The 12,741-nt window shown below is 44.8% G+C and overlaps 3 protein-coding genes across 3 annotated transcripts; 1 reads left to right on the top strand and 2 right to left on the bottom strand.

The window, feature by feature from the left end:
* Positions 1 to 952: 952 nt before the first annotated feature.
* CMQ_4945 (gpr fun34 family protein) lies at positions 953 to 2,107 on the bottom strand (the record flags this gene model as incomplete). The annotated part of the gene is made up of 3 exons (XM_014315881.1): positions 953 to 1,043; positions 1,264 to 1,683; positions 1,743 to 2,107. 3 exons carry the CDS (start codon positions 2,105 to 2,107, stop codon positions 953 to 955), a joined length of 876 nt encoding a protein of 291 aa, XP_014171356.1.
* Positions 2,108 to 5,817: 3,710 nt separating this feature from the next.
* Positions 5,818 to 7,266, top strand: CMQ_5019 (FAD dependent oxidoreductase; the record flags this gene model as incomplete). The annotated part of the gene is made up of 1 exon (XM_014315955.1): positions 5,818 to 7,266. One exon carries the CDS (start codon positions 5,818 to 5,820, stop codon positions 7,264 to 7,266), a length of 1,449 nt encoding a protein of 482 aa, XP_014171430.1.
* A 195-nt stretch (positions 7,267 to 7,461) lies between these two features.
* On the bottom strand, positions 7,462 to 8,390 carry CMQ_4969 (ribosomal protein s5; the record flags this gene model as incomplete). Its single annotated transcript, XM_014315905.1, has 3 exons — positions 7,462 to 7,719; positions 7,781 to 8,038; positions 8,112 to 8,390. 3 exons carry the CDS (start codon positions 8,388 to 8,390, stop codon positions 7,462 to 7,464), a joined length of 795 nt encoding a protein of 264 aa, XP_014171380.1.
* Positions 8,391 to 12,741: the final 4,351 nt, after the last annotated feature.

Raw genomic sequence — 12,741 nt, 5'->3', positions numbered from 1 at the left:
TCTAGCCATCTACCCTTGGTGGAAAGGAAAAAATAGCATGCTAATCGGTCTCACCATGTCGGTAGGATCTACGTCAAAAGGCCCTGCATTGTCAGCAGTGACTGTACTCCGTAAAGCTTATGGTCAGCTCTTCGTCATATAAGCGCTCCGATGGGACTCGATACCTTTTATTGGCGGTTGCGGATCTTCTAGAACTAAAACCCCCTGTACGGTGTTGGCAACTCTAACTCTCATGGTGGTGTCCTGGAACCGACATCTCGAGATACTATGACACGGATTGGCTTTTTTGGTGGGATCCTTACAAGCGGCTGGGTCCTTAGGAGCGAGAACGAGTGTAAGGGGAGACGTGTCCCTAAGAGCATTCGTAAGGTGAAACCTGTTGACAAGAAGTGCCCTATCTACATAATGAGAGACGATAGTTGAGATTTCTCAGCCACTTATAGTGCTCCGCCACTTGGTGGTATAAGCTGATTATGGTCAAGTCAGGGTACGGAATACATTTACCACTTTCAACTGTGGACATCACAATCGAAGAAACGGTTCCTTGGATGACACAATATGAAAACTGTATATTCTCCATCCCAGATCAGCAATTGGACTTTCTCTGGGAAGAATAGACTGGCTCCGCGAGAATCGACACCAAGCGGTTCAACGAGGCAGCTGACCACAACGGCACAGCGGGGAGCAACGAATAGACCACAGACAGCGCGGCGTCAAATATGCCGTATTTGCAGCTTTACCATTATCACCTGTCCCCTCACGGGCAACCGAAGCAAGAGAGCTCTCCCATTTTCGTCCAAAATAAACCTAAAAACGACCGAGAGAATCAATCCCCTGCAAATATCCTGTTCCTGTTACAGCCCAAGCGGGACATTGTATTCAGACCAATAATACCCAAAGCACCATTTTGGCCCCTTTTACATAATCGTAAATGAAGAAAGGGCATGGTCGTCTACACGCTCTCGTTTGCAGCCTTTCTGCGAGCCTCATAGCCTTTCTCGGACCAGGGAAAGTGAAAAACGGGAATGACGAAGAACGAATTGCTACACAAAGTTAGCGGCTGGTAGATATTGACCATATGATTGATAGGAACTGCAGTAGACACGAGCGGTCCAGAGTCGCTGGCGTCTGTTCAAAAGGCCTCGCTCGGAGTTTTTTCTCTCCCTTTTTCCTTTTCTTTTTTTTTCTTTTTTTTTTTTTTTTTTTTTTTTTTTGGGGGGGGGGGGGGGGGGGGAGGGAGATAATAACTCGATAAAAACTTACCTGCTGTCGATAATACCGGCAAATGCATTGTACCAGGCAAGGAAGGCCGAAAGCAGGCCGAAGACACCACCAGCCTTAGTAAGGTGGACAGAAGCAGACGCGGCGCCGTTGTCGGCGGCAAAATTGCCACAAGCCAGCATCAAGAAAGCAAGGTCAAGTGTGAAAAACAGCGCACAGAACATGACCGTAGAACGCAGAGTGCATAGTAGCATAATGGTGGTGAATATGAACCAGCCAATAAGGTAGAAGCCAAGAGCTGAGTCGGCCATCAGAGGGTCACCGCCCGTGTTGGCAGCAGCATACGCGCCATCGGAGCCGAGAATGCCCCAGGAAGGCTTGAGGAGGATCGCGTAGGATATCCAGAACCCGCCATATGACGACAATGCGGTGGCACCAAATGTATTTCCAACAGCCATTTCCCTGTAGGTGTGTCAGACTTTTCATTGTCACGATGCAAGGGGAGGTTATTAGGCACTCACCACATGCCAGCTAGGAGCTGGACGAGGCCACCATATCCAAGGGCAAGGGGAGCGACAATATTAGTCGCGGTAACGCCGCGTGTTTGAAGATTGATGAGCGATAGGACGAAGGTGGTCATGGCAAAAGCGCAGAGGCCAAGGGGAGCAGGGTTGGCGAATTTTCGATGGGCGACGGGCTTGTACAGACCGGGCTGAAACTCACCACCGAAGGCAGGCAGGCGGCCATCAGCAGCGGTCGCGGGATGATACAAAGGGTTGGCAACATAATCGAAACGATGCACAGTGTGCGCGCCACCGGGAGCGGTGCCAGTCGTGCTGGCGGTATCCTTCTCGACAGTAGGAGCGTGATGAGTTTCCGTGGCCATCGTGTCAAGAGGCGACGATAATCCAATTGAGTGTGTGATTTTGCTAATGTGGGCAATGTGTTTGTTGGATTGCGTAGGCAGAAGGGATCGGTCTAGGCGAACGTAGCTGCTGGGCCCTCTTTGTCTGTACGGCGTGCAGCACGGATTGCTCAATGGGCGAGATGTCGTCTTTTCTCAAGGTTCGCACAACCTCGCTGGTTTTTTCTCTATGACTATGGGGATGGGGGTGGCGGCTCTTTCATATGGAACAAGAAATGTAAAAACAAAGGCGAGGTGGAGGCTCGGGTATTTATAATTACTTCTGTCTGACTAGCTAATCCACCGCAGTCCGAGATGGATTCTCGCCCCATCCCATAGCTTCACGATGAAGAGGGGGTAGGGAGCGGGACGACTACTCGAAATGGACAGGACGGGCACGCAATGCACATACCAGCTTCCATGTAGACGCCATCCCTTGGCCAATATGGCTGCCGCTTCGGAGACAAGGATCATATACTCCGTAGCTCTTCTCCAGATATGGGTGTACCCTGGCTTTATATTGGCCACCTAGACTTTTCACGGAGATGGACAAAGACTTTACCACACGGACCTACACCTATTCAATGGGTGGGGATTGTGAGGGGGCCCCATAAGATTGGAGATAATGAGGGGACCGGGGGAAGGGGAACATGTATACTCCGTATTCCGTATCTGACGCTTTGACAGCTCCTGATACCTTGAAGCTACGGCGTACTCCGCACATCTATACCAAATTCCAACTACGCTATTATGTACCAGTTATACTTAAAAAGGCGCAACCTGACTAACCTATATAGTACTCTTTTTAATTCCCCATTTTACTTTTCACTTCCGCCGGACCGGTCTGTCATCTGTGTACAGAGGTCGCTACCAAAAGTCCTTTCTGACCGCCTTTGGTCCCACTATTTGCACTAAGCCTAATTAAGAAATCTATTTTCAAATTACATTCCGTCTCCTTTTTGGTGCATCCTTTCGTCCCTCCCTATATTCATTACTACCACCTAAAGCGATTACCTGCTGAATATGCCACGGTATCCTCTCAATCCACTCCCGAATACGGTCTTGTTTTAAGTCTGCCCACGCACGCTGCCAGTCTGCCTCTGCTTGTGCCTTTGATAAAGGCGCGCCAAACTTAGTAGTCTGCCTTTTTAAGTGCATCCAGCATGGCTCGATCATATTCAAATCTGGTGAATTCGGGCACCAAATCAGCCTTTGAACGTCTGCACGGTTGTATACAACTGCTTGCAAAGCATGTGCATAGGCTAGAGCTCGGTCTTCTTAAACTAAGAAGTCTGCACTGCACTTGCGGGCAAAAAGGTATTAGCTTTAGGATAATAATATGCTTTTAGTAGCGGTACCAGTCAATACCATTACCGCTCTCACAAGTAGCTTTGCCTGTTTGCTTTGTAAACTTCCATTGCGGCTTTCGTCCTGGTAGATTTCGTAGCCTAACACAACGAACACCAGTCTCAAGCTCCCATGCTTCACGAAGTTGTGGTTCCATTTGCTGATTCCATAACGCCAACTCTTTTTCTGACTCTGCACGCTCTTTTGCAGTCTTAGGATGCTAAATATGGAACGGTCCTTTGTTATCGTATGCAAAGCATTCCTAGAACATAAATTTAGAGTATCCCTTCCACCTTTCTCGGATACAAGATCGTAAGAACCTTTCGTCTAGAGCTCTCCAAACTTTGTAGCTCCCCCGTCGATGGCAAAGAAGAACAGACGTTTCATTAGACCAGATTACTTTTTTCCAATCATCCAATGTCCAGTGTTTATAGCGCAAGCACCAAGCTAACCGCTCTTGTTTCATTAACTCTGTTAATCCAGGCTTTCGTGTTGGTTTTGTCTTCTTCATCCCAGCGTTTTGGAGAGTGCGCCAAACTGTTATTGCTAAAACGCTACTAATTTCATGTGCTAAATAAGCAGTTGTTTTTTCTCGTCCGTAGCGGTCGGTGCGAACCTTTGTAAGAACCTCTTCTTTAACTAGTTCTTGCTTTCGAGGGCGGCCGGTTCGGTTACCGTCTGCAACGTGGATATCGAGTATAACCGGCGGGCGTGCATTAATATTAAAGCCACGGCTAATAGCTTTATCAAGTAGTAGATGTACCTGCCGTGCAGAAATACCAGTAAAGGCTTCGATTTGATTATTCGTAGCACCGAATAGCTTTAAGCTAAGGGCCTGCGCCCGGGTAGCAATATCGTATGAAGGCATAATGAATTAGATGTAAGAAAAAACAAAAGGCGCGACGGCAGCAGCGGCAGCAGCGGCACGGAAAAGTAAACAAATAATTCTGCCGGCATTATTTAGATTTGTGGGTCTAAGGCGGTCAGAAAGGACTTTTGGTAGCGACCTCTGTACTCCGTAAGGCTTTTCTCCACAGACTATCAGGCCACCAGAAAGTCCCCTGGATTGCATCTTGCGAGGAAGATACGGAATACTCTTACGAGCAACAGCTTTCCCATAGTTCAAGGTCGACCATAGTATCGCCTTTACACCTTTAGTCAACACGTCCATCTTAGGCAATACAAAATAAAAAGGACTTAAGGGTTCTCTGAGGCGTACAGGATATGTATCCTACATACTCCGTACGTTGTATCTTTCTACTCCTAGATTGGGGTGCGAGATAAGGAGGCTAAACAACTTCCCCGGATATCTCGGATTACGTGTGGGGCACGTTACGTAGTACGATGTGTTGTACGGAGTAAGCACTTGCTCCAGCTTGTATTCCGTGCCTCGGTTTGCAGGCTGTCGCCGTTTGCCTTCAGATCGGAGTGCGGCCCGCAAACCATGGGAGCCAAGCCCGGGGAGAGCACTCGCAAATCTCAGGCTTCTCCGTACTTTACAACGTTATATATTGTGTGGATTTGGTTACAATAGCTCCTTCCAATTATTTGTTAGCAAGTCCCCCCCCCACCTTTTTATCTATTTGTTTGGTATTTGTGTGTGACAGAGAAACAACATTTAAACCATCTTTTCCTAGCATCGATTTCGAAATAATCTAACGCATTGTGTTGATTATACGGAGTATTTCAGTTCTATATTAAGATAATCGCTCTCATAAACTGCAGATCGCGCATGGCGTGGCTTACAAATTCACAGGCTGTAGCACTGATCTGTCGTTCTACGGCATATAATCAGCATGGGTCCAGCGTTCCGCGATTAGTACGGAGTAGTTATCTTACAACGAGTCAATGCGTTCACTGTTGCCTAGACGGCTGAACATCAGGTCATGCATGGGTTTCAAGGCTATACATTCCCGAGCAAGCTCGTCGGCCACCGCTATATACACTATGTACTGTGGACGAGTCTATGGGCCACCAGCCACAAATTGTCTGACCATCCTCGCAACATCCTGCTAATATCACCTGATCCACTGCCAATCAGCCGACAGCCACGCAGGGGCTACGTGGCCGTGTAATCGTATTGCACCGTGGAGAAACTTACTATATGTACGGAGTACGCCGTACATATTGCTGGGTCTGCCGTACATGTAAAACGTCTGGCCTTTCATGGTGCTTGGATCTCGAGCGATCGCTGCTATAGTGGATGTTGACCTTGCAGAGACGCCGCAAGACTTAGAACTATGAGAACGTCACCCACTCTCTACTCACTCCTAAGCTTTACCCTTCTCATCGCCGTTTGCAGCTTTTTATACCGTGGCTACACCAGTCATAAGGCACCGTTTTCGATGGCAGCAACAACTCAACAACCTGTCGTTATCGTCGGTGCCGGCCTCGCCGGTCTCTGTGCCGCGTGGTCGGCGTTGTCGACCGGCGCATCCTCCGTTGTCGTTCTTGAACGCGCTATCAAGCCTGGCGGCAACAGCATGAAGGCTTCCTCTGGCATCAACGGTGCGCCGACTCGGTTTCAAACAAGTGCAGTTCCCGACACTGCCTTCTTCTCTGACACCATAATGAGCGCCGGTCGACGGCTATCTCACTCAGGACCTGAGAAGGAGTGGCGGCAAAGGCTCATCAGTCAGCTCACCAACAGTTCTGCAGCAGCTGTTGGCTTTCTGGCCGATGATATCGGCGTTGATTTGAGTGTTGTTGCACAGCTAGGCGGTCACAGCAGGGCACGAACCCATCGCGGCGCTGGGAAAACACCACCTGGTGCCGATATTGTGACAAGACTTCTGAATAAGCTCCGGGAGGATGGCCGGTTCGAGCTCAGAACGGGCTGCGAAGTCACGAGACTTCTAACGTCACCGTCCCAACCACAATCTGGCAGCATTGACGTCCTTGGCGTTGAATATCGCCATGACGCCCATGTCACTCCCATCGTAGGGCCGGTGGTCTTCGCTACGGGTGGCTTTGCTGGTGACGCTGAAGGTCTACTGGGCCGGTACCGACCGGACCTTACCGGTCTACCCTCGACCAACGACCCCAGACCAGGAGTGCACGATTTGCTTGCCAACGTGGGTGCCCGTCTGGTTGACATGGATAGCGTGCAGGTGCACCCAACGGGCTTTATTGACCCCGCCAACCCTCTCCTTCCTGTGAAATTCTTGGCTGCAGAGATGCTTCGTGGAGTTGGTGCCATCCTTCTCCGTGACGGCCACCGGTTCGTCAACGAGATGGAAACGCGTGAACACGTCAGTCATGTCATCATGGACCGTTTACCAACGAACGATACGCCTAGGCAGTGGAGCGTACAACTTTTGCTAGACCCTGGGACATGCAAGGCTGGAGCGTCACACGTTGCATTCTACCTATGGAAAGGCCTTCTTGTGAAGAAAAAGATTTCGGAGCTGGATGAGGCGACCAGAGATGCAGTACGAACATACTCTCTTGCTATCACGGGCCAACAACCGGACCAATTTGGACGGCAGACTTTTGGTCAGTGGGAGCTGAAAGGAAACGAAGACGACTTTGAGAGCCAAGAGGTCTGTGTGGGTGATGTTACACCAATAACACATTTCACCATGGGCGGCGTGGCCATCGACGAAATGGCCCGGGTCCTATCTGCACCGACTGGCTCCACGACGTGGAATGCTGTGAAAGGGTTGTGGGCAGCTGGCGAAGTTACTGGTGGTATTCATGGCGACAATCGGTTGGGCGGGTCTTCGTTGTTGGAATGCGTTGTCTTTGGGCGTCTTGCTGGGGAGCAAGCCACCTTGTCCTTTGCCAAAACATAGACATACAATTCATATGTATGTCACATTACATTCTCAGATCTCAGGACTGTGATTGAAATTTTTACCGTAGCATTACCCGGTTCTTTGGCATTTTAAACCTGCTCTACTTGAGGGATTTGTACGTGCGGAGGGTGTTATCAGCTGGACCCCCTGCCCTCCTCCTCTCTTCCATACTGGCACCAGTGTGATCAGTGCTTAGTAGCGCTTACCATCACGGAGCGTGTCCGCGAACTCCTCCAATGGGCTGCGAATCAGCTTGGTCTCCTTCCACAGGTTTGGCGTCAGGAAGCCGTAAGTGTTGGACACCGCGGCAAACGTCGCCTTGAGAGTGTTCTCCAGAGTCTTAGTTGAGCCAGAAGAGGAGGTGTATGCGTCTTCAATACCAGCCAGCTGAAGCAGCCGTTTGACGGCAGGGGATGCTACCAGGGACGTGCCACGAGGAGCGGGGATAAGCTGATTGAGCATGTAAGCGAAAATCCCAAATTAAACACACTTCTGGATCATGTGAACGTACCCGAACCGTGACGGAACCGCATTTGCCGCTCTCTTTGGTAGGCAGAGAGTGGGGAACACCTAGATTGGTACCCCAGTAACCTCTCCGGACCGGAATGACGCTCAGCTTGGCGATGATAATAGCCGCACGAATCGCCGTGGCCACCTCCTTCGAGGTCTTGATGCCAAGACCAACATGGCCCTCCGAGTCACCAATGATGACAATGGCCTTGAACCGAGTCCGCTGACCAGCACGAGTTTGCTTCTGGACGGGCTTGATCTGTTTTTTGCGGAGTATAGTCAGTATATACCGCACCTGTAATAACAGTTCGAAAGCTAAGGAGTCCACGAACCTTCATGACTTCATCCTTCAGCTTGGGCAGAAAGAAATCCACAATCTGATACTCCTTGATAGGAAGAGAGTGTAGGTAGATCTCCTCCATACTCTTGATCTTCCCGGCCTTGACAAGACGGCCAAGCTTGGTTACGGGCTGCCACTCCTTTTCGTCGCTCTTGCCTCCGCCGCGGCGTCCACCACGGCGTCCACCACGACCGCGACCGCGGTCACCACCACGGTCGCCACGAGAACCGAATCCGCCGCCGCGGGGGGCGCTTGCTCCTCTGTCGGCCATTATGAGTTTTCGGCTGTTTCGTGAGGAAGACGCGATTGGGAGCGATGTTGTTGGCAATTGGATGAGAGCTTTAGTTGTGGGTGAAGTCCTCCCAAATGCAAAACTAAAACTTCTTGTCTGATCGTGTAAAAAAAGTCAGGGCTATATTTGCCTTTGTGGGGAAAACCCTAACGAGAAGAGTTTTCTGATAAATCACTGGTTGTGGCCCTACGCCGCAGTTCTGTCATGGCTGCGCCACATTCTGCGCCAACTGCGCACTCCGTATTAGTAATCGTGCTACGGAGTACTCCGTGAAATACGGAAAATATGCGTGTCACGTAGCCTGTTAGCGGTCACAGGCGGCAGAATACTGCGAGATCACTGTGTAAGCCGTGTAATCAAGGAATAGGGTGCGTGGGTTAAAAATCTAATACGCAGGCCACGTAACTTATTAGGCGAGCATACCGGCCTAAAGGCCATCTAATTCTCTATAAGATAATATCTACAAGTGCCCACCAACCTTAGCCTAGTGTTAATGTCCGCTGCTTTGACCGCTACCTACGCTGCTATATCCTAAGTATCCGGCGCATCTTTGTAACGCCTGCCCAGGAAGAGGGCATAGGAGCAGGCCACGAAGCCATACGCTGTATGCGCATCGTGGCCTCGAACGGTGGTGCTTGAGATGCAGGCTACGTGGCGCAATTTGCGCACGGGCTACTCGTGCCCCGCCCCACCCAGGGCGCGCGTTGAAAAACGCGCACCACCATAGGTGGTGCTAGCTAGCCAAATAGTCACACCAGCCAAATGAGCACAATTCAACGCGATTTAACTTCAAAAAATCGCTGAAAAGCCAAAAAAAATAGCTATGGACCAAGACGAAATTGAAGATCGATTGGCTGCGGCTATTCATTTTAAGGAAGCAAATCCGGAGTCGCTAGTTTAAGCCGTTGCGCGTTAATTCGACGTACCGCGCATGCAGCTTACTAGGCGCCTTAATAGCGGTTCTGGCTATAGAGGACGCCCTGCCACTAATACGCGCCTCTCGTAGCCAGAAGAAACTGCTTTATGCAGGTATATCGATAGGCTAGAGATGGTAAACCTTGCGGTGCGGCGGGAGTTTATTACGGAGGCAGCGAATATAATTTTATATAAGCGGCTTAGTGATTCGGATTATAAGCCGGTTGGTCTTTACTAGACCTCTTGCTTTATTTAGCGCTATAAGTACGCTGTAATGCGCTAATAAACCCTTAAACTAAACTGTTAGACGGAAGAAAGTATACTTAAAGTAAAAGAGTACTTTAAAAAGCTGCAAAAGGTCTTAGTAGATAGAGGTATTAACCTATATAATATATAGAATATAAAGAAAACTAGGTTTTAAATTAAGAAGGGGAAGAACTAGCTAGTAGTTATAAAGTAGTAAAGAGCATAGTACTTAAGCATAGTCAAGAATAGAGAATTTGTGTAAGGGTTGGTGTGCAATGCGTGGTCACGAAGGCTTAACTGGTTTGTACTGTTGTATTAAGACTTCAACTTAACGAACTATAGGAGACTGGTAGGCGAAGGCCTGCCAGTTAATATATACGTGGCTGGAAGATGCGGTGTAGCGCAACCCTAGTGGGGCGTGGCATAGCTAAGTGGCTGTGCTAGTCCTGTGCAACGTGTTAAGATAGTTCGTTAAGTCCGTCGCTTGGTAAGCGACTAGTTGCCGAACCGGTGCGTAGGGACGCGTGTGTAGAATACCCTTACAACTAACTACTAGCTAAAATAGCTTTAATTATAATAGTAGATTCTTTATTCTTTACTATACTTAAGTACTATGCTCTTTACTACTTTATAACTACTAGCTAGTTCTTCCCCTTCTTAATTTAAAACCTAGTTTTATTCATATTCTATATATTATATAAGTTAATACCTCTATCTACTAAGACCTTTTATAGCTTTTTAAAATACTCTTTTACTTTAAGTATACTTTCTTCCGTCTAACAGTTTAGTTTAAGGGTTTATTAGCGCATTACAGCGTACTTATAGCGCTAAATAAAGCAAGAGGTCTAGTAAAGATGTAAGGGGGTAGTGTGCAATGCGTGGTCACGAAGGCTTAACCGGTTTGTACTGTTGTATTAAGACTTCAACTTAACGAACTATAGGAGACTGGTAGGCGAAGGCCTGCCAGCTAATATATACGTGGCTGGAAGATGCGGTGTAGCGCAAACCCAGTGGGGCGTGGCACAGCTAAGTGGCTGTGCTAGTCCCGTGCAACGTGTCAAGATAGTTCGTTAAGTCCGTCGCTTGGTAAGCGACTGGTTGCCGAACCGGTGCGTAGGGACGCGTGTGTGGAATACCCTTACAAAAGACCAACCTATAATCCGAATCACTAAGCCGCTTATATAAAATTATATTCGCTGCCTCTATAATAAACTCCCGCCGCACCGCAAGGTTTACCATCTCTAGCCTGTCGATATACCTTTATAAAGCAGCCTCTTCTAGCTGCGAGAGGCGCGTATTAGTGCTTTAAGCTTTTAATAATAGCTAAAAGCTTTTACTATTTTACTTTTTATAATATTTTATATTTTATTAGCTTATATAAGTAGTAAGTAACTAGTTACTACTTACTATTTATAAGCTAAAAGATAATGCTAAAACTAGTATAGCTTAACGCATTTGTTTTTACTTATATAAGCTTTATATTATTATAGTAGTAAAGAATTATTACTATTATAAATACTATCTTTTGTAATTTAAAAGCAACTTTTACCTTTTTAGTTAATATAAATAGTTATATAGCAATTACTTTACGCTTATATAGTAAGCTAAGGCTTATTTTTATTAACTTTATTAAAGCTTATATAATATAAAAGTAGTAAGAGATAAAGCGTTTGTAAACGTTTATAAATCTTAAGAAGAATTAAATGTTTTATATATACTTAAAAGCTTTATATTTAATAATAGCTTTAACTTACTTAAGATTTATAGCTAGCTTTTTTATAGTAATAATAAACCCTAAAAAGTTAATTCTTTCTTTGAAAACATTATACTTTTTAAAGTTTATATATAGCTATATAGCCTTTGGCTGCTTAAAACCCAATTAAAGGTACTTTTTATACTTCTTTTTAGTTTAAGAGTAGATTAAAATATTATTTGAATATACCTTACAATTTATACTTACTAGCCTTACTAATATATAGTAAATATATACTTAAAACGTAGCTAGCACGTTAGTTAGTTTAAAAAGTATAATATAAAACCTAAAAAGCCTATATTTTATTTAAAAAGTAGTCTTTTATTAATTAAAAGCTTTAACTTAAATTTTATAGTATACTTGCTTTTACTATAATTCTAGCATTTTTATATAACGTTAAAACTATTTAAATTACTAAGGTTAATAAGTTTAAAAGTAAACTAACCTTAACTAGCAACTAGTTATAAGGTTTAGTTACTTCTTATAAAAGTATAGTTCTTTATCTTATTATTATTATAGCGCTATTTCTTTATAAGCTTACTAGCTTATATACTATTAACTATAGTAATAAGGATAGCTTGTATACTAGCTAATTCTAGTAAAAACTAATGCATTTTAAACAGCTTAGCTAATAATATTAATAGCATACTACTTATAAATAAATAGTAGTATAGAAATCTTAAATTAAACTATAAAGTAATATTAATAAACGTTCTATAGTTACTTATAATATTAGTAAACTAAAGCATTAAGTATTATAGAATTTATATATAATAATACTTACTATACTATAATAAGCGCTTCTTTATTTTATACATTATATATATACTACCTTTATTTTATAAACAACTTTCTTTTTACTAAAGCTATAGTTAAAAAGCATATAAAAGTATATTAGCTAGCTATAAGTTATTAAATAAAACTTACAAGTATTATAGAAAAAAGTAACTTACTAATAAAAGAAAGGCTATAATAAGTAACGCTTATATAAAGAATTTACTAGAGGTAAATTTATAAGTTTATTAAAAAAGCACTTAAACTTACTAAGCTTAAAAAAGCTTTACCTACTTTTCCTTTACGTTTACATTATAAAGAAGCTAAGCCTAGTTATATACTAAGCTGCTTTACTTTTATAGTATACTTGCTAATATTATGTATTTTATATAACTAGAGCGCTAGAGGCGCTTACCGCGGGCATAGGAACGTTAGAATTTTTATTTCAAACTATAGACTACTATAGTAAAGAAAAAAAAACTACTATTTATAAATATAGTAAAAGACTAAGGAAAGTATAAGGTTAAAGATATTATTACTTACTTTAGTAAAGGACTATAAACTTAGTTCTTAGTAAAATAAAAAGGCAAGCTAGCTAAGTATAATACTGAAAAACTAAAAAGCACTTAATATATACTAGCT

This window comes from Grosmannia clavigera (assembly GCF_000143105.1).
Source record: "Grosmannia clavigera kw1407 unplaced genomic scaffold GCSC_160, whole genome shotgun sequence".
Lineage (NCBI taxonomy): Eukaryota > Fungi > Ascomycota > Sordariomycetes > Ophiostomatales > Ophiostomataceae > Leptographium > Leptographium clavigerum.
This window is presented reverse-complemented; position numbering and strand designations above follow the sequence as displayed.